This window comes from Microtus oregoni, unplaced genomic scaffold, assembly GCF_018167655.1.
Source record: "Microtus oregoni isolate MIOR12 unplaced genomic scaffold, Mior012 000005F_ref0000423, whole genome shotgun sequence".
Classification (NCBI taxonomy): Eukaryota; Metazoa; Chordata; class Mammalia; order Rodentia; family Cricetidae; genus Microtus; species Microtus oregoni.
Window position 1 is genome coordinate 15333262 of NW_024543064.1, and position 21721 is coordinate 15354982.

The following is a 21721-nucleotide window of genomic DNA, read 5'->3' on the forward strand; positions in this document are numbered from 1 at the left end:
TAACTGGACCACATCACGCTGAGAAATAAGACAGTCTAGGATTTTGCTGTCCTCTGATTCCTCGCCACATCCTTACCAGTGATCTGTGTGAGATTCCACGCTATGGAGGAGTCAAGAACCTGGAGCCCCCTCTACAGTCATGCAGTTCGCTAGGCAAGAGTCTGTTTGGAATTCACACAAAGCTATGCTTTGCTGAGCACTTCAGGGGCCATGCAGGCCCCACGTTCTGCCTCTGAACTGCTGCATAAAGGGCAATACTCACCGCAGCCTTCCCTGTCTACTGGCACTGAGAGCCATGTTTCAGGGGGTTTGGAACTGTGGCATAGATTAGAGCCCTGCGTGAGCCACCAGCTTGGTCTGCAGGGAGCATACCTGGCTTCAGAACTCTACAGTGTGGTCCCAATACCGCAAGGCCCTGCTGTTCCCCAGGTCTTAACACTGCACAGGGCAGATCCCTTCCATCGACTTGACCCCGAGGGGCAGAGTGGATAGAAGGTCATAGCCCAGAACTGGAGGTCACGGCCTGTGAACCCTGACAACTTAGTGGGTAAAGCGATGGCCTGAAGGGTCCTGTGACCTGAGGAGCTGCTGGGGATGGTGGGGGGAGAGGCTGGGTAGGCAGCTTGGCAACAACAGCCCTGGTCTGAGGCTGGGGGTGGGAAAGAAAGGGAAAGTGTCCTTAACCTACTTGCGTCTGAAGGACATGGCTGCCTAAAAACCAGCTGTTAAATTGGAATCATTCCCTATCTCCTGAGAGGACTTTCGTCGCTTGGAGAGGACCTGTCCTCTTTTAAGCAGCTCCTTCTGTGTCACCTACTCCCCAGTACGTTGAAGACAAGCCCGTCATCCCAGCCCTGGGAGGTGAAGACCTGAGGATTGTTTCAAATCCAAGGCCAGTCCGGAGTATACAGGGAGACCCTGTCTCAAAAATCTGAACAACTGCCAAGACACAGATAAGTTTTCATGAGGCTAAACTGTGTCACTGACACATGGAGTAATAGATGCTTCACTATCTGGCCCTTCCCCAGTTTTGGGAGCCCCCTCCCCCTCAAGAGGGCAGAGGTCAGCAAGAGACGGAGCTGGAAAGGTTTGCTTGAGGTCAACGCATGTGGTCTAACACACAGTGGGACTCCTGGGAGAGGAGGCAGTGGGTGGGCACGGTCTTATATATCAATCCGGAAAATAGCACAAACAGCACGGACCTGGGGTCTAACCATGGACTCCACGGTCAAAGGGACTTTGGATAGTAAGGTGTCCTTCAAGGCTGATGACAGCCAGCAGCCCAGGTGACTCTTACCTATGGAGTGACAAACTCTGATCACCTGTTAGTATACATTTTTTCCTGTTTTTTCTTTTTGAGACAGGGTCTGATGCATGAAGTCCAGGTTGACTTTAATTTATTTAATTTTATTTTATGTGCATAGATGTTTTGCCTGCATGTATGTCTGTGTGAAGGTATCAGATCTTGGGGGTTACAGACAGGTGTGAACTGCCATTTGGACACTGGAGATTGAACCTGGGACCTCTGGAAGAACCGTCAGTGCTCTTAACTGCTGAGCTATTTCTGCAGCCCCCAGGTTGACTTTAAATTGAACTTTAGATCTCCCCGCCTCACCTCCCGAGTGCTGGGATTGCAGGCGTGTGCAGATGCCACACCAGGTTCAACATGAGCTGGGTATTGAACCCCGTGGCCCTGTGCTTGCCAGGCAAACATTCTAGCAACTGAGCTATATGCCCCGCCCTCTGGGACACCACCGCTGATCAAAATGTAGTCTGATCTGGAGCGTCTCGCCTCCATTCCTTTCACTCACAACACTGCAGACTCAGTCCGTTTCAAAGAGCTCAGAGCTAGTGCGAGCCAGGCGCTGCGCTGCGCTGTGCCTTGAAAGCTTTGGTGAGAAGCTGTGTGCCTGCTCAGTGCCAGTGGCCTCACCCACGCTCTCAGTGCTGTGAACTGTGCGTGCGACTGATCTCATGTCACAGATGAAGAGACTAAAGCTCGGCATTAACCAGCTCACTCGGGCTCGCACGGCGAGGGACATCTCCCTCCTCAGTCCCGAGGTTGGTCCCCCTGGTTCTTACCCAGCAGATGCTTGATGATGGCTTGATTGTGTTCCCAGAGGTTGCTGAAGGTCCCCCAGCGTGAATGTCCATCGGGCACGGGGTTGGCCTTGATCCAGCCCCCACAGGCGTAGCTGAAGAAGTCCTGGCAGGGGTCTACCGTGGGGTCCATGGAGTTTAGGATGGAGCTGGTCACTGAGACGCAGGCCTCACTCAGACATACTGGGGGTGTTCCTGCGGGTCAAGGACAAGAGGCCAAGGAGAGGTGAGCAGTGCGGGTAACCTGGAGCCCAGGGTCCCAGGGGCCATAAGCCCCACCAGGTCGGGACCTAACTGGGCAGCTACTAGATCCCCTACGAGATACAAACTCGGCAGATTTAGCGTCTCTTGGCGCTTAGAATAAAACCTCTGTTAGCTGAGTAAACTCCCTTCCGTGGTTTCAAAGAGCTCAGAGCTAAGCCGATTTTCTCTTAGCAATCTTTTCTCCACAAAGACTTTTGATCTTGATGCCAACAAATTCATTTGACTTTTCAATACAATTAACAATGAATGTCTTCCAGGTTCTCTCTCTGTATGTGCATGTGTGTGCGTCTGTGTGTGTGAGAGAGAATATTATGCAATGTACATGTCACACACACACATGTGTGTTCATATACCATACATATGCACACATGTATACATACACACATGCACGAACACATACATGCATGCACACAATTAGGGCAGAAAATGTAGCTCAGTTAGTAGAACCCTGGGTTCAGTCCCCAGTACCACACAAAACAGAACATGGTGGCACAGGACTTTCATCCTAACATTTGGGAGGTAGAGGCAAGAGGATCAGAAGTTCGAAGTCACCCTCAGTTACAAAGCGTTGTGGGAAGCCAGCCTGAGGTATATGAGACCCTACCTCAAAACAAAAACAAAACAAAATTATTGGGCTGTTGGCATCCGAGTTGAATAGAATCTTCAAGGGCAGGGAACGGAGCCAAGGCCTTCTTGCACATGGTAGATACGTGTTCTACCACTGAGTCACAGCCCACGGAGAGGCGTTCTGTGGCAGGGGTGACGGTGTCACTTACAGTAATTACTCAGATCATCAGAGTCGCACACTCCAGTTCCCGGCCACGAGGAAGACCAGCACTTGAGGGGAAAGGGAACGTGTGCGCGTTTGAAAAGGGCTATTCGCTATTATGGCATAACTTCGTACTGGCAAAATAATACCCATTGTTTCACTCAGCCAACTGCAGGAAGTCTAGCCTGACAAGATCCTGGCAGGGAATGCCCAGAAGACAACAACATGAGAAGTCGAGCGGTGGTGACGCTGGTGACGCACGCCTTTAATCCCAGCACTGGGGAGGCAGAGGCAGGCGGGCCAGCCTGGTCTACAGAGTGAGGTCCAGGACGGCCAGGGCTACCTAGATCAGCCAAGGCTACACAGAGAAACTGTCTTGAGAAACTGAAACAACAACAACAAAAAACCCAAACATCCCTGGTCCATCAGGAACTTAACGTCTATCTAGCTGACTAATGAATGGTTTGGGGGTCCCCATCTGACCAACTGATATTTGGGGTCCTCTCATCTAAGATCGCTGTTCCTCAGAAACCTTTCCAGGCCGTTTTGTGCTGTGCTCCTTCCTGCCTTTGCACCTGCCGTCCTTCCATGGACTGTGATACACCGCAGCCACATCCCTGTCAACCTCCCGGCAAGGGTATGAACTTGTTCTCACACAGCCTTTGTCCAGCCCCGTGCTGGGCATCCACTGCTGTTCAGTGGATGCTTGTGGCATGAATAAAATGACCTACTGAATGAAAGTGTTTGAAGACCTGGTCACCTGCTGGAGAGGAGACAAATATTCCTTTCTTTTGGGACACACACAATCAGCCGAGAAGGCAGAAACCAGCTCAGACGCAATTTACTCATCTGACAGCACCTGGCCTCCATGCCATTTAAGGTGCTTTAATTCTTTAAAAACACATATTTATTGCGTAAGAATGTGTTTAAGCTCACGTGTGAATGTGTGTATGTGTGAGCGTACTGTGAGATTGTGTGCCACAACATGCGCGCGGAGATCAGAGGATAAGTTCCAGGCACCAGGGCTCTCCTCCATCTACCATGTAGGCTCTGGGGATTAAACTCAGGTCATCAGGTTGACAGCAAGTGCCTTTACCCACTTAGTCATCTATCTGGCCCTCAAGATGCTTTAAAGTGCTCTGCGGAACAGGGTTAGGGAAACAGGTTAGTCAGTAACCCCAGAACCCATGTACAAATGCCAGGAGTGATGGCACACACTTGCAATCCCAATGCCAGGTGCTGGAGACATGAGCATCCACGGGTTTGTTGGCAAGCTGGTCAAGCATAACAGGTGAGCTCCAGGCTAGTGAGGGTCACTATCATGATGAATGGTGTCCCTAAGGATGACATCCAAGGGTTGCCTGGCCTCTTCAAACACACACACATGCGCGTGCACACACACACACTCCACAATCAAAACACCAACAACAAAACTTCCCAATAAAGAGATGGATTGGTGGTTAAAGAACACCTGCTCCTCTTCCAAAGGACCCGGGTTCAGTTCCCAGCACCCACAAGGCAGCTCCCAACTGTCTGTAACTCTGGATTCTAATTTCCAGTATCTGCTTCTGACCTCTGCATGAGGTGCGCAAACACATAGGCAAAATGCTCAGACAGATAAATAAAATAAATAAAAAATTAAAAGTATTTTAAAAAAATTCCCAGAAGAACCTTGCGTTGGTTTTGTTGCCGTTTGGAAAGCGGCTCCAAGTCTCTGGAAAGGAGGCTTCTGAAGCAGGAAAATGGGTCAGAATGTCCTCAGGGGCCCAGACACTGCAGAGAGGTTAGGCTTCCAGAATCGTCTGAGGAGCTGCTTTGCCTGGCCTGGCTGTTTGCTCAGATGTGGCCAAAGTCAGGGCCTGTTGATGTACAATGAGGTTCTGCCAAGCCCCGAGGTGGCTGCTGCTTTCTCGGGTGCTGCACAGATTTCCCGAGCCTTAGCCCAGTTCTACCCTAAGGTGAGAGGGCCATTCCATCCCTTGTCCAGGCTTGGAGGCAGAGAGAGGAATGGACCGAGGCAGACACTAGACTCCTCCCCAGGAGCCTCATCTGGCACAACCACAGCTGTGTGAGGTCTGGGTACCAAACTCAGGCTGTCGGTCTTGGTAGCAAGCACTCTACCCACTGAGTCATCCTGTCAGCCCCACCATGCTTCTTATCTAGGAGTTGTCCTTTGGGAGCTCTCTCTGAGTACTGAAGAAACCTGTTGGGGTTCCCAAGGGGAGTCCCAGGGCAGCATACTTGCTGAGGTCCAGCCTGCTTGTCATTTCTCGGCCAAGAGTGAGCAGACAGTTCCGGGCCCACCCTGACAGCAGGGTCAGAGGGACCCACCGTGATGGCGGGATCAGAGGGACCCACCCTGACGGTGGGGTCAGGGGGACCCACCATAATAGGTCTGGAGGAGCCATCATGTGCCCATTCAGTGTGGAAGAGAGTCATGTGTGCACAGAGACACACAAAGGCCCTGGGGCCTTTCCAAAGAAGCTGCCTGCCCTGGAGTACACTGTGATTACAAAGAGAGGTGGGGCCCTGGCTCTGGATTCCTCTGAAACCTGGAAACTGGCGAGCAAACCCAGGCTCCCACTCAATCCCCCTGGCCTGCAGCCTTGGCTGAGTTGGTCTTAGTGCCTCCGCCACACCTCACAGGGCTCCGGGGAGGAGGAAATAGGTTGCGCGTGTGAGGAGAGGGTCCATGGGAAGCACTGGTAAACAGAAGCCACGACCGACCTTCTACTGAGACTAGGAATGGCAGGAAGTCACAGAGCCAAAGCTAACTGAAAAAGTCCTCGGGGACACCAGATACACGTCATCAGAGTCACCCCTCAAACTGGCATCCCTTGGCCCCATTTAGAGAAGAGGGGGAAAAAATACCCACGTAATTTTGGAAATGAAGAGGTTTGTTCAGCCATTAAGTTGCTGGACCAGGGTGTGAGCACACGCCCTTTTCATTGTGTGGCCTTGAGGCAGGGTCTAAGGTAGCCTAGAAAGGCTTTGAACTCACTAAATGGTCCAGGCTAACCTTAAAATCCTTATCCACCTGCCTCAGCCTACCAGGGTGTTGAGATTATAGGCAGGAGCCATCACACCCAAATTTGCCCTTCTGACTTCAAAACCTTTACAGTACTCTTTCCACCCACCTGTCTGCACCCCGAGCCCCTAGGCATCTGTTTCCTTGGCTTTGGAGGTCAATCCCAGCTTGAACAGAAAGACCCCAGCCTTGCACCGATTGACAGGCGGAAAGGATGGTTACGCCTACCACAAATAATAGATGCACCTACTTGTCCGGTACTGGATACCCAGGGCTGCCAGGCAGGCCACCAGCCCTGCCGCCAGAAGTGCCACCAGCACCACCAGTCGCTTCTCCACCGAGGTCCGAGCTGCCCAGCACCTCTGGCCGCTCCGGGGGCTTCGAAAGTTCACCTGCAGGGAAGGAGACAAGAGGGGTGGCAAGACTGTGAGCCCCGAGCCCCCCTTCTCCAAGGGGAAGGGGTTCTGCTGCAGGCCCAGGCCCTGGGGAGGCATCAGGCTGCCGGTCTGTCTCAGGGGTGGGCCAGTTCCCACAGAGGCTGCCTTAATCCAGGAACAGAACCGCCACCCCGGGCAGTAGCTTAGAATTGCGCTCAGACATCAGAACTAGCAGCTCAGCCCAGGAGGGCTTGTGTTTTCTGTGACACCCGATACCGGTAGATGAAAAAAATCTACAGTGTTCCCATTTCTCCAGTAAGAAGCTCAAAAAAAGAACAGGATGTTTGGACTTGAAGGCATTCAGAGGGCGGCCAGCTGGGCCCTCCTTGGAGCTCCCGCATCTACAGAGCCCGAGACGAGCAAGACATGACTGATCACAGCTCTTGCTTCCTACAAGTGGGGACACATTCGGCTTCTCAAGCCTTTCTAATCCGATCAGGGCTGCCTGCCTCGTTGCTTCTCTTTTTACAAAGGAGGAAACTGAGGGTCCCGGTCTCCTGTCACATAGCTGAATGGGCAGCTCTGAGATCTGAGGTGGTCTGTAGATCCAGAGCCCACTAACGGGCCAGAGACATGGGCCTCAGAAAATGGCCAGGGAAGACAAGACAAGAAATAGCTTCGTTTGGGCAGATCTTCGAAGGGAGAAAAATGTGCCAGGCCCCCGTCGTCTGGCTAAACAGGAAAGGAGGCACAATGAGGGGAAGTGGAGGGTGTGGCAGGCCCTTGGGGGCAGGGTACTCGAGGAGGGACATGCCTGCCAACAGCACTCAGGACCCTCAACCCACGCTCTTCTTCACACCCAAAGTCAGCTCGGGGGAGTGAGGGTGGGGAGGTCTCTTCTGTTCCAAGAGGTACTTCCTGCAAAAGCCAGGAGGGGCAAAGCCAGGAAGAGTCCCCAGAAGGTGGGGCTGTTCAGTGACGTCACCCTGGACGAACAGCTGGGCACCGATTCAAAGGGGAAGAGCTGGATTCCTCTGTTTTCATCAACCGCTTACAGCCAAGATGGGAGACAGATAACGAACAGATGCGTGGGCATGGAAGGCTTCCTGGAGGAGGTGGTGTCTGGGTTGGAGGTGGAGATAAGACGGCCGGGGGTGCAAGGCATGGCTCTGAGAAAGAACAGGAACTTCCTCCACAGGACTGGCGAGAGATGTCGCTACACCTGCCCTTTAGGGTGAACAAGGAGCAGGGAGTGATGCTCGCAGGGAACAGAAGAGGAACAACACGAGTCCCTAAGACATCCCTGGCATGCCAGGGGACCTAGCAATCCCTGATTCCGTCTCTCTGACTCCCCACACGGCTGTGCAGGGGCTGCCCCCACTGCAAACAAGATCTAGGTGGGGCACCCTAGGGAAGGGCATCTTAGTCATCCTGGGGTACCCCCTAGGTGCTAAGAGAGAAAGAGGAACACGGGGACTTCTTATGAAAGAAAAACTGGGATCTAAAACTGAAAAGGGGACACCAAGAACTGGGACACTCTGTGTGACCGCCCAGGAGGCGTGCACCCCATGGCGGTAGCCAGCTGGTAGTGGGGTGGCCAGGTGGTGGCAGGGCCGCTTGAAGAGATCCTCTCATCTTTCTCAAACAGGCTTCTGACCAGGGTACTCTCTCTCACCTGCTCGGAGACAGCCTGGGGCGTGTGCTCCCGTGGGCACAGCACCTTTTGGCCATCTTACCTTGCTCAGGCTTATCTCAGGGTCTGTTACCCAGAGGCCCCAGGTGCCAGCCAGGTGCAGCCTTTCCCCGGGGACACTGACATCAGTGGCCCGTCACCTGGATGGTCTGCTCCAGGACTTGTCCCAACCTTCCTCTTCCTTCTCGTAGCCTCTCCGGCCCTACGGTCATGGCTCAGTTGACAGAGCATGAACACAGGGGGACCTTGGTTTAAGAGGCCTCCTCTGCTTGGTGCCAACTCTGGGGAGCTGGTGGGACAGACTGTTCAGCTTGGGGAAAAGCAGGGGAACCACCTCATCGGGACACCAGAGGGCTGTGGTAAGGGGAATGAGGAGACAGCTAGGTGCAGAGACATCAGGGAGATGAGAGAGGACGGAAGAGACGGCAGATAAAACAAACAGATAGCAACTTAGGAACACTTGAGCGCTGACGGTTGGGCACCTAGCACCCATTTGTTCTGTCTTGTTGACTGGTGGGGGAGCTCCCAGGAACAGGTACCAGTGGGAGCTCTAGAGGAGACACAGCTAGCGGGGGGTTAGGGGACGGACGCGGGAGGGCAAACCGAGAACCATCTCTCTATAGAGATCATGCAGTCTTGTCCACGAGGCCCTGCCACCTCCCCTACCAGAAGGCAGGAAGGCTGGGACGTCGTCGTTGCTCCACGTCAAGCTAAGTGTTTAATCTAAACAGATGGCATCCACTGTGAATTAAATTAGAATTAACTCAGAATTGAATTAAAAAGCCACAGTTCCACGTAAGACCAGTGAACGGGATTTGAAAATAGGGTCATTAGCTTTTGTCATGCTTATTGCTTGTCTTTCAAGGCTGGGCCAAGCACTTCTAGGTTTCTGGACAAGCCTTGCCTCTGAGGGCAGAGGGAATTCAGAGCAGTTCCTGGGGATAAAGAGTCACCTGGAAGTTCTGGGTTGGGAGCAGGGGAAGCTGGGTAAATGGTGGTATGGTAGACAGGTCTGGGTGGTTTTAGGGTAAAACTCTGTCCCTTTTCTCTGAGCCTCCAATACATGTGTCCGGAAGTGGATTCCATGAGATGAGAAAGAGAACAAGGAACTATGTTAAGTGTTTTCATGCTTTCTTTCAGTAACGAGGGCATGTCAATCACAGGAGACCACGCTATGGCCACCTGGATTAGTGGCAAGCAGCCCAATCCATTTTGGGAGAGGTGACTGGGAAGTGGCCGTTGTCCAAGTCACAGAGCTGACACCTCGAAGACAGATTAAAGCCACTGGACTCTCAGCCCACTGGCAGGCTTAGCATCCTATTTGACACTGTGAGGTAGAGACAGAAGGATGCCCTCCCAAGTGAGAAGGGGAGGGAGATGAGGAACAGGGAGAGGGAAGGAGCTCGAGGTGGGAGGGAGAAAACAGGGGTGTGTAGCCCCTGGTGTTCCCAGGGTTTGCAGAGCGCGGAACAAAGCCTATTAGAAGCGGGGATAAATATTTGGTTACAGAAGTTGAGTGCCTGGCTCACCTAGGCTTGTAGCAAGAACGAGTTCTACAGGTGAGGAAGGGTGTCTGCCCCGGGGCCCAGGAGAAGAGCCAGCAGTGCAGGGGTGGGAACTGGGCTAAGTCTGCTTTCAGAGTCTAAGGGCCCCCAGCAACCTGGCTTCAGAGAGCAGCAAACAGGGGTTGCCTGCCAAAGTGCTGGCAGGGAGCCTACTCCTCACAGCCCAGAGGCCCAGCATCGTGATGGCTGGCAGGGGGACCATGCTCTCTGTCACAGACTCAAGTCTTTCAGAGCAAGCGGACCATGACAGCTCAGCCTCACGGGGGGCCCTGCCTCTGTGGAGAGATCATCTGGGGAAGTTACTTCCAGTAAAGTTTCCATGAGGTAGACTTCCGGCTGAGGCCACTGAGGTCAGTTCTGAGCAGAACTCTGATGCCTTACCAACTTTGCCCGAGCACCACCTGCCAAAAGGCTCCTCTAAAGGCCTGACCTTGGAGAGACTGGTGACACCTAAATACCCCTCCTGTGGGAGTGGACTTCAGAAAAATCAACCTTTAAGAGGAATCGCAGACTCAGGAAATGTGTGTGTTCCCAGAAGGAATAGGCAGCTCTCCAGCATGAGGGAAACAAGGTGAGCCAGGACCCTGGGAGTGAGCTAAGGCAGCCTCTGGGCCTGTCTCCCAGCTCTAGTACTAGGAAGCTGGGGTGAAGTCCCCAGGTGTGACCATGTCAGATTCTAGAACCTGCCGGCCAAGAGTCTTACGCTGTAACTGGTGGACAGAGCTGCAGGTCCCTCCTGACAAGAGGAAAGTTGTCTGAGAGTCTTAAGTGGGTCTGTCCTTCATATCACTCTCCTAAGACATCCCTATGCAGAGGTATGTTATGGTTCTGGGATTTTCATATCTCAGTTTTCCTTTTCTTATTTTTTCCCAGAAGTAACTGGATGTTTTGGTAGGCAGCTGTGGCCAGGCCCCTCAACTATTTTCCTTTAAGCAACTGCAATCGGGGTGTGTGTGTGCGTGTGTGTGTACCCTCGTGTAAGTGCGAGAGAGAGAGAGAGAGAGACAGAGAGAGAGAGAGAGAGAGAGAGAGAGAAATGGGGGGAGGAGGTAGCTGGCATTTACAAAGCAGAGATTTGAAGGAAAATGCTACTATCACAGGGTATCCCAGAGGTATCAGGCACGTTAAGTTTCTGCAACAGCTAGACTCATTTTCAAAGCACCGGGCATGACATTTTTTCTTAAAAACCAATATTGCCTCATTTGAATCTTGGCTCTAAGAGGTGGATTGCCAACAATAACCCATCTTGTAAAGAAAGCTGTATGAGTAAGGTTCTTTTAGGTTTCTAAAGCCGATGACAGACAGACAGGGCTGCATGGCTTTAAACTTGTCCTTAGAGTGCTGGGGCATGGAGCTGAAGAAACAGGAAGCCCCAGGTTTGGTCCCCAGCACTGACTGACTTGGGTTTACTCTGGGGATGTCATGGAGGCTCGAAGCAAGACTTGCAGGGCACCTAGAGAAACGGCTCCAAATTCTCAGCAACCTTTTTGAGGGAGAATCAGGAGATTCACCCACACAGGCAGCTTGCTGTGGAGACACCAAGACTGAGGTCCAACCTACACAAGGATGCCTTCATACCTGTGCTGTGCCTCACTCAGCTTCAGTGTCTACGATATGGCTACCGTGTGGCTACCAGCCCTTACCTCGTGGGTCACATAACAGTGATCCTAGCAGAGACACAGGTCACTCTATTTTCTCTTGTCCTGTCTTACAGATGTGGGCTTCCAGCCCACATCTTCCAGAGACTCTATATGGCTTGCTCAGAGTCTCCAGTGGAGTCAGAATTCACAGTCAGGCCCCTGGCTTCAGAGAGGGAGAGAGACAGAGACAGAGACAGAGACAGAGAGTTCTCTGTGCTCCAGGGGAACAGTGCTCAGATGAGCACACTGCTGATGTGGAAAGCTATCCATCTACATACACCTGGGTGAACCACTGCAGACAGCGTATTATTTCCCTGTGAATTCGGAGTTGCTTTCACGCTGATACACTTAACACCTTCTAGGAAAAGTCAGACTGAAAGAGACGGCGGATGGGAGAAGGTTGCTTGGCCCCTCATGAGGAGTCCACAGGAAAGAGGTCCCAGACAGGCAGGGCGTGACTGTCCTGAGGTGAGCTGTCAGTCTTTCCAGGTTTCTTCCAGTGCAGGTAGGGGAAGTAACCCTACAGCTTAGAGGAAGTCCTGAAGGTTGTGTGGGATGCTGCAGGGAGGGGGCCATCCCAGTGAGTGGAGGCACTGGGGAGAAGGAGCATGGAGTCTCCAGAGGAGACCAATGGGGCTTACATCACTAACCAGAGGAGAGCGAGGCAGGCCTGGCAGGCTGAGCCTCCACTCCTTCTGTGAGATAAGTTTTGATTAGGTGTCCTTCACAAGGTACCCGAGACTCTTTTCTGTCCCTCCCTTGGCCTGCACAGCAGAAATCTTCTTGGTCCTGGCCCTCTCGGGGATGATTTCTCAAGAACCGGATCCCAGAACTGCCCTGGGTGTTCCTATTCAAAACTCAGTTTACCTACCCATGCCTAAACCCTACCCACAGAGAGGGCTTGGCCAGAAAGGTCTGCCCCAGGGCAGAGGAGAGGAGGGAGCCAGGCAACAACCCTCATGCAAGACACTGTCAAGCCAGGAGGCGATGTGGAGTCTCTGTGAAATTCCCACAGGGGCAGACCCTAGAAGGAAGGAACCAGGCTTCCGGAGTAAGCTGGCAAAGGGCAGAGGTGGGGGAATGAATGGGGGTTGGGTCATTCCTTTCTCCAGTTAATACAGGTAGTCAGGGAGGAGAGAGAGAAATAAAGAGGTCACCCTTCACAGATAGTGCTCTAGGGAGGCAGGACACGCCATGCAGAAGCTAAGACAGCCTTAGACTGTCGGTGCGGAGAGCTGGGCCCGTGTTACCGGGGCGGGTTCCCCACCACCATCGCCACCACCCCAGCTGTTCTGTGACCTGGAGGATCTCGGGAAGGATGGAACTGTAGGTGGGATGGAAGCCAGCCTCTGAGTGCGCTTCTTGGGGGACTCAGAGCTGCGGGGTGCACGGCCCACCTTCTTCCCCTCCCGGCTAAGTGGGGGCGGGGCACAGCTGAACTAGGAAAGGTCAGAGTTCCTACCTGTAAGCCATTGGGGTACACCTCGCCCTCAGAGAGTGAGTCCACCAGGTCCTCTTCGTCCAGCGTGGCCCGCTTGTAGGATGACATCTGCAATGCCAAGTGCAGTACGGACTCCCTCAGCGTCTCCATAGCCAAATGGGGAAGCGGGCCCCGGCGCCCCGCCCCACCCCGGCCACCCGAGATCAGCCCACGGATGGCTGGCCCTCCCTGCGCACCACACCCGCCTCACCCCCAGAGAGGACAGAGCGGCGGCCAGCGGCGGCCATACGCTCCGCATGCTGTGCCCCAAGTTGCCCAGAACGGATCGGATCCCCTGGTATCTCCACACGCTGGCTGCCGGGGGCGGGGACCGCTGGGAAGTGGGCGTGGCCTTTTGGACACAGGTCTCTCCCTGGTCTTCCGCGTTCAGAATGGGGACCTCTTTCTTCACATGCCCAGCCCCTGATCATAGCTGGCAGGACAGAGCCCCATAGAGGCTTCATTCATAATGGGACACCCCCCCCCCCCAATGGCAGAGACCAAGAGGCAAGGTCAGCAAAGGCTAGACGGGTCAAGACACATTGCTTGGCCATTGGCCCTTAGGTGAGACAAGGGGTCTTCCGTCTAGCTAGAAAAAGGCTTGCAGGGTGGGGGTGGGAGTGAGGGGCGGAGATGGAGGCAGGAATCCCTCGCACATCTCAGTTCCTTTCCCCTCTAATTCCGAAGTTTTAAAGCCATAGTTCTGAGTGAAGTTCACACAAATCTAAGAAAGTCCCCTGACTGCTGAGTGACTCTGGAGGTTTCTGCCTTCCAAAGACCCATCTCTCTCTCTCTCTCTCTCTCTCTCTCTCTCTCTTTCTCTCTCTCTCCCCCCCCCCATGCAGGCAAAACACCAATTCACATAAACAAAAATAAATTATTTTTTTTAAAGGTGTATGAAAGTCAGGCAGTGATGGCAAATGCCTTTAATCCCAGCACTTGGGAGACAGAAGCAGGCAGATCTCTGTGAGTTTGAGGCCAGCCCGGTGTACAAAGTGAATTCCAGGACAGCCAAGGCTACATAGAGAAACCCTGTCTTGAAAAAAAATGTGTATGAGTGTTTTGTCTGTCTGTTTGTATGTGTACCGCATCTGTGACCGTGAAGGTCAGAATGGTGGACTGGATCCCAGGACTGGAGTTATGGATGGTTGTGAGCCCCAGTGTGGGTGCAGGGAACTGAACCTAGGTCATCCAGAAGAGCAGCCAATGTTCTTAACCACCGAGCCATCCCTCCAAAGCACCACATGTTGGGCATGTATACAGGTGAACCAGTGTGTATGGGGGGTGAGGTGGCTGTATAAGGTAGGGGAGGGGTTAGTGAGGAAGGTGGGTCCTGGGGTTTCCCAGGCTTTATGGGCCAGCAAGATGGCTCAACCAGGTAAAGGTGATTGCCGCCAAAGCCAGCCACTAGAGTTTATCTCTAGGACCCTCCCTGTGACAGCCCACTCAACTGCCAGAGTCAGCCGGCCATTGTAAACGACATACTCATTACACTACACTTGCTTCAAAGTCCTCTGTGTTCCCCAACCTTTTGCCAGGCTCAGGGCTGCCCCTCCCTGGCCCTCCTCTTCAGTTACCACCCACCAAGGCCCCAGATCTCTCCCCTGGCTTTTGTTCAGATCTGCGAATACCCAGGCTGCTCCTTCTCAGCCAAGTCCTTTGTAGCTGCTGCTCCCTCCATCTGGAACATTCTTTTCTGGCTTTTGCTCCTCCCACAGGCAGCTCCAGTCTCAGACTAAATGCCACCTGCTCAAATGTCCAAAACACCCTAGGTAGCTGCTCACATTCTCTTACAGAAGCCTCTTCCTTTCCTTATAGATGTGATTGCGGTCTGTTACATTTGCTTTGTTTTGGGAGGTAGGGGTTTATTACGAGGCCTAGACAAGCCTGGAACTCACGATCCTCTTGCCTCTACCTCCCCAGTACTGGGATCAGAGGTGTGCACCTCCACATACACCCACCAGCTCTCGGTTAACATTTTGTCTCTATTTTTATGTGCTGACTACCTGCTGCTTTTCCCCCTCCCCCCCAGACCCGTGAGCTTTGCCTACAGCAGCAGGGCTCCTGTGGGAGACTTGCCATCCCCAGGCGTGGAACAGGTGCTCAACAATAGTTCTTCAGCTGAATGGTGGAGCAAGTCACGGTGCCTTCGAATTCTCACGAAAGCCTCAGTGTCTAATGTACTACCTGAGAGCACACAGAACACAGAAAGACAGCCAAGGGACACCGGTCCTGGGGAAAGCAAGGTATGTGTGGAGGGGAAGCATCTCTTTCTAAAGATTCATTTATACGAGGGCTTCAGAGATGGCTCAGTGGTTAAGAGCACTTGCTGCTCTCCCAGAGAACCCAGGTTCAGTTCCTAGTACCCCACATGGCAGTCACAACTATCTGATCCAGTTCGAGGATCAGATGCCCTCTTGTGGCCTCAACAGGCACTGCACGCATGTGGTGCACTTACATGTTAAGTAAAATGTTAAAACAAAACAAAACAAAAAACCCTGCAAACATGAAATAAAATTTTAAAAACGATTTGCTTCTGGGTGTAGTGACACACACCTTTAATCCCAGCACTCAGAAAGTAGAGGCAGGTGGATCCGAGTCCAAGGCCAGTCTGGTTTAAAATATGAGTTCCAGGACAGCAAGGGCTACAGTAAAAACCATTGGAGAAAAAAAAAAAGATTTATACACTCTTAGTTTATGCATGTAAGTGTTTTGCTTGCACATATGTATGTAAGGAAAACTGGTGCCCAGAAGAGGGCACTGAGTCTCTGGAACTGGAAACACAGATAGGTGTGAGCTGCCATGTGGGTGCTGGGAACTGAACTTGGGTCCTCTGCAAGAGCAGTCAGTGCTCTTAACTCCTGATTCATCTCTGCAGCCCCACCTTGGGGGTATGGAAGCAAACCAAATTCTTGACACGTCTGCCTCTCTTTCACTGGGTGGAAGATTTCCTATTACCTCACTCCGGGAGAGGAAGACACCTTCCCAGGCATCCAGACTCATGAGGTCCCCTCAAAACCAAGAGATTTGGCTGCATTAAGTGACAGGCGCTAATCACCTGAGGAAAGCCCCCCCCCCAGAAAAAGAGCACTGGTCCCCCAACACTCCCCTGGGACCTGGGAGGGCAGAGCGGTAACAGTTCCTACTCTCAGTCTGCTGTCCTTTCCCTTTGCTGTGTTTCCTTGCCCCCCCCCCCTTTTTTTTTTTGGTTTTTTTTCGAGACAGGGTTTCTCTGTGGTTTTGGAGCCTGTCCTGGAACTAGCTCTGTAGACCAGGCTGGTCTCGAACTCACAGACATCTGCCTGCCTCTGCCTCCCGAGTGCTGGGATTAAAGGCGTGCGCCACCACCGCCCGGCTCCTTGGCCCCTTTTATGCAGACTGAAACCGAAGCTAAGGGAAGTAGCTTGTGGATAGGCAGGTTAAGCAATGGCTCCTCCCACTTCAGTTCATTTCAGAGACCTCCCCTTCTGGGAAACCTCCTGACCACTGACAGCATCTAGTCCAGAGGTGTCCTCCCAGTCCCTCCAACCCCCGTGCTGCCTCCTCAGAGCAGATATCTCAAGATAGGAGTGGGCTAAAGACAGAGCACGGCCTGTTTCCTCAGGGGCCTGGTCTGGGGCTACAGCCTCTAGATGTTTAAGCAAAGGTGCTTACGGGTGGGTGGGTGGACAACCATGTCCCATCCATCCCAATGGGACGTCTATCTAGTGACTAGACGACATGAGGCTCACATACCTCTCAAGAGAAATAAGCATTGCAAAAAGCTGTGGATTTCTCAGCCCACAACTGTCAGCTGAGGCCTGAAGTGAAACTTCACCTACCTGGGAGGTGTGGAGCATCTTATCCCACCTCTCCTCAGTGGGGAGCGTGTTATGGCTGAGTGGGGGACATCCAGCAATGGTTGTCCTCTGTCTGGACCTGCCAAGTACTCCACAGACGACGACAGGTCCCCACAGCCACCTGGGCTGGCCCAGCAGGTTTATTTTCCATTTATAGAGGGAGGAAGGTGAGGTGGTGGCCGGACCCTACACCTACGGGGTATCACTTAAGATGTCTTAAGTGTCCCTTTGGTCTCACTCAGTACTTCATCCCTCTCAGGCAACATCCTTATCTCCACTTCACAAACAATTGAGTGAGGGTCGGGGAGGATTCATCCTTCAGTGCCCTGGCTGAACCATGAGGTAGCTAGGACACAAGCTTTTTTACCTTCCTGTAAACTCACCCACACTGGCTTCATTAAGTTGTCTCAAGGAGGCCAGGCCACATAGCAAGTCAGTCAGTACCAGAGTCAGGTCACAAGCAGGGGCCCTGGATACCAGGGCCTATGTTCTTTGTGCAAGGCAGGACTACTTCCGGTGGGGACCTCCTGAGTCTGGAAGCCCTGGGAAGACTAGACCCTGGGCTGGTGGAACAACCAAGCCTTGCTTTAATGGCCTCATTTGTGGTTATCTGGGCACCACACCCTGCCCTTGGGAAAGCAGAACTGCTGCTTTGTGGGGACCCCCCCCACCCAGAAATCTGGACTGCATCTGGGCCTGGAACGCACAGAACCGCTTGGCTGAGACCAAGAATGGTGAAGTGGGAACGGCAGCGCCCTGCGGAACGCAGGTCTGGGGTCCCCGATGCCCTGGGGGAAAGTGATGAAAACCGACCTGGAAACCTGCCCTGCAGCGGCCATCGTGGGTCTGGGATGAGCACAAGCGAGACCCAAAGATGCTTCCATGTTTCTGAGGACAAGGCTTTCCTCACTCAGATGACCCTCACAGTTGGTTTGCCCAAGGCAGAGATCTTCTGGGAATCTTGGAGTGGGTCAGGCGTTGGCAAAGGGTGGCATTTTGCGCCTGGGCCGAGAAGCCACACCCTGAGCTGTTTTCACATGCTACATCTCCACTGCTTAGGGGGCCACTCTCGCGGCCAAGCACCCATCAGCTGTCCGCCAGCAACAGGCTGGGATCTGGGAGAAGCTACGTGTCACCCGGTACACACTCAACAGGCATGAAGATGGAGCTAGCGAAAGCTCTCACTGAAACTTCAGTCTGCTAACCCATTCTGCCACTTCCCAGGGGCAGGGAAGTGCCAAGTCCACAGCAAGTGCCTGTGGTATTCCTACCATTAACAGATAGTGTGTGTGTGTGCCCGCAGGCCAGAGGACAACCTCAAGTGGGGTCCCACAGGCACGGCTGCCTTTTTCATTGAGACAGGGTCTCTCACTTGGCTGTAACTCCCTGAGCAGGATGGACCGGCTGGCCAGAGAACCCCAAGGAGTCTTCTGTTTCTACCTCCCCAGCTCTGGGATAACAAGCCCCACCTCTACACACTTGGCTTTAATATATATATATATATATATGTATGTATGTATGTATGTATATGTATATGTATATATATATATTCTATTTTATGTTCTTTGGTGTTTTACCTGTGTGTATGTCTGTGTGAGGGTGTCTGATCTCCTGGAACTTAAAGATCTCCTGGAGTTACAGATAGTTGTGCGATGCCACATGGGTGCTGGGAATTGAACCTGGGTCCTTTGCAAAAGCAGCAGCCAGTGCTCTCAACTGCTGAGCCATCTCTCCAGTCCCAACATTTGGCTTTTTACGTGGGCTCTGGGGACTGAATGGAGGTCCTCCTGACTGGATGGCAAGCATTTTACTGACTGATCTCTCCTCCCCCACACACCCCCGTAGCTACTGCCGTTACTTTTAAAACAAGGTTCTCACACTGTCAATTGATCCCTGCAATGAAACACAGGGCTGGGGACGTAGCTCAGCAGATGGAGCGCTTGCTTAGCATGAAGCCCTGGGTCCAGTCACAAAGTGGGTATGGTGGCACACACCTGTAATCCCAGGACTCAGGAGGTAGGACAGGAAGATCAGGAGTTTGAGGCTATTCTTGACTACATAGTAAATCCAAGGCCACCCTGGAAGATAGAGACCCTGCTCTACATACACCAAGCAAGGAAGGAAGGAGGGGAAGGAGGAGGGAGGACAGAAGGGAGGAAGAAAAGAGATGTCAGTATCAGAATGAGGATAGAAGGCCGTTCTGACTATATAAGACTGTCTTAAATAAAACAATAAATAAAAATAAATGTAACTGGCTAAGGCTAGCAACCTGCTTGCATGCCCAAGTCTGAGCAAGCACTAAGTAGTAGTAGTAGTAGTAGTCGTAGTAGTAGTAGTAGTAGTAATAACTAATAATAATAATAATAATAATAATAATAATAATAATAATAATGTAATAACTGGCCACCCCACCCCACGCTGCTGACTCTCGACAGGCTCTTTTATGCCCTTATCTTATTCATGTCTATGATCATCTTGTGGAACCAATCCTGAGACTCTTATTTCACAGGTTTGGAAACTGAGGCCTGCCAGTTAACACAACTAAAACTTGATCTCAGATTTTCTTCATCTTCTCTCATTTCCCCTTTTCTTGTTGCTCCCCACAACAGGGCCTGGCACTTGGGCAGGGCTCTTTGGAGACCACAGGCCACTCCATCTGAGCTGTGGGAATAGAGGGCTAGAACTTGGTAGATGAGGGAAAGGGACTTGGCTTTGGGCCACCAACCATTCTGGTGGCACTGGCCTAGCAGGGAAGGGGGATATTGGGCGAGAGGTGGAAGGCAGAGAAGGGCTAAAGCCGAGGTTCAAGGAATCACCGTAGGTTACAATAAAGAGGGGAGATCAGGTTGCTGGCAGCTTCCTTTGAGACACATGGCAGTCCTCCTAGGAGTGGGTCACTATGATCGGTCTGCAGTATAACGGAGACTCTATCTACAGATGCCCACTTGGCCCATTGTGATTTGTGTATCTACACCCCGAGGAGTGTTGTTGTTTTGGTGCCTATGGTAGAAGTGGTCCATGCCTGGCAGGCCATCTCCCCTTCTTCCCTAGTGTATGGGTGACCCAATGTACTCGCTTTCCCCTTGCCTGGTATCCCCACCCGTCACCTTTGGCCTCCATGAACAGCCTCAGAGGCTCAGCTCCTCCAGGAAGCCTTAACTTATTAGATTCCGAGACCCTGGCTCTCCCGGTGGCTCATCTCCTACTGAACTCTGGGTACAAAGATGCAAATTACCTGACAAGATCCAGCCTGTCTCCCGCTAACAGACTGACTTCCTGGGGCTACACAATGAAAACTGCTGGCTGGCACCTCCATCTTCTCTCCGTCCACGGATCGAACTTAGTATCTCTCTTGCTTAGTATCCCCCCCCCCATGCACATTGGAACCACAGTGGAACACAGGATCGGGTCCCCTAAGTACGGGTTTCCTGCTCCCAAGCCTTTGTATGCCCTCGGATTTCTTGACCAGTAAACTTCTCGGCTCAGATATCTTCCTCCAGGCAGCTTTCCAGGACTTCACCAGGACCCTTCTGCTCTCCTCTCAAACAGGTCTTCGCTAAGTATCACACTCTAAGCACAGCACGGCTTTGACATCTCAGTTCCTTCTGTGCTTTGATACCTCCCCCCCCATCTCATGGGGATGGCAAGAGTACCCAGCATGTGGGGTCTTTATAGGTTCTGGGCGAAGCAAGGCACATAGGCTCCTTAGCTCGGTGCCAACCAGGCAGGGAAGTGACATCCAGTCACTGTCCTCTTGCATGTAGTAGACTGAGAAAGTGCCCGTTTTTCAGGAGGGAGGAGGACCCACACATGAAAATTGGAGGTTGGCAGAGGGTGTTCACACATGCCCGACAGTCACATACCTGGAAAGCCAGAGTCTGGGTCCCCTCCCTGGGGGTTCCAGCCCTCGGCAGATAGTTCTACCGTGACAAGAGCAGCCACCATCTCCTACCTTCCCACCTCGCACCTGTCTGGTACTGTCTGCCTCGGGCATCGCTCCCTGGGTCTTCTCAGCGCACTGCGTACAAAGCAGACCAGTGAGCTGGCCCTGAATCCGGAGCCACCAGCAGATGCCTGTACCTTGATGCTCCAGCACCCTTGTGAGGAATAACCCAGCTGGGTAAGTCCCAGGCTGAAGAGGCCAGGGGTGCCGGAACAATTCGCTGACCTAATCGTGTAAAAACACAGGACAAAGCGAATCTGTCTGGTTTAATGATATTTATAACGTGCCTGACCTGCTTGGTAATTAGGTTCACCCAGGAAGCAGCTTGTGAAGTGGCGGTAATTAGTATTTGCGTTACCCCTGGTGGGCAGGCGGTGGCTGGGGAGAGGAAGAAACAGATGGGACAGGAAGCTTAGGCGCGCCCCAGATTCGTGAACCCCAAGTCAACCAACTTATGTGGACAATCCTATCCAGCCCTCGTTGAGGTCCAAGGTGGCCATGATAAATCCTTCTGAAGGTTGAGAAAATTAACCCAGAAAGGTCCATGTCACATGACAGCCAGGGTTCACATAGGTTTCTTATTTCCTTGGGCAGCAGGAAGTCAGTAGGGGAAGGGGTGGGGGACAGGAGGGTTACGTAACAGATCTGACATCGACTTGCCCTTAACACACAGACGCTGGAGCGGCCGAGGGTGTAGCCCAGTTGATACAGGGCCCAACACACATGAAGCCTTGGTCCAACACCCTGAACCACATCTGTGGGACGTGGCAGTGCACATTTGTGATTCCAGCATCTGGAAGGAGGAGGCAGGAGGATCAGAAGTTCAAGGCTGTTCTCAGCTCCATAGTGAGCTGGAGGCTAGAGAACATATGAGATTCTATCTTTAAAAATTTTTTTTAAAGGGGGCTGGAGAGATGGCTCAGCGGTTAGGAGCATTGCATGCTCTTCCAAAGGACCTGAGTTCGATTCCCAGCAACCACATGGTGGCTCACAACCATCTGTAATGGGGTCTGGTGCCCTCTT

The 21721-nt window shown here is 52.5% G+C and overlaps 1 protein-coding gene across 2 annotated transcripts in view; it reads right to left on the minus strand.

Moving 5' to 3' along the window:
- Positions 1-21721, minus strand: part of Ece1 (endothelin converting enzyme 1) — a 98312-nt gene that overhangs the window by 39431 nt on the left and 37160 nt on the right. The window contains exons 1-4 of one of the 2 annotated variants that reach the window (XM_041651753.1): positions 13128-13208; positions 12899-12985; positions 6412-6553; positions 2083-2295 (exon numbers count right to left, since the gene is read on the minus strand). In XM_041651753.1, coding sequence (XP_041507687.1) covers positions 2083-2295; positions 6412-6553; positions 12899-12985; positions 13128-13175 — 490 coding nt within the window. In that variant the 5' untranslated portion in view covers positions 13176-13208. Of the gene's footprint in view, positions 1-2082; positions 2296-6411; positions 6554-12898; positions 12986-13127; positions 13209-21721 lie in introns of those variants that run through there. The other variant, XM_041651754.1, reaches the window with a different exon arrangement.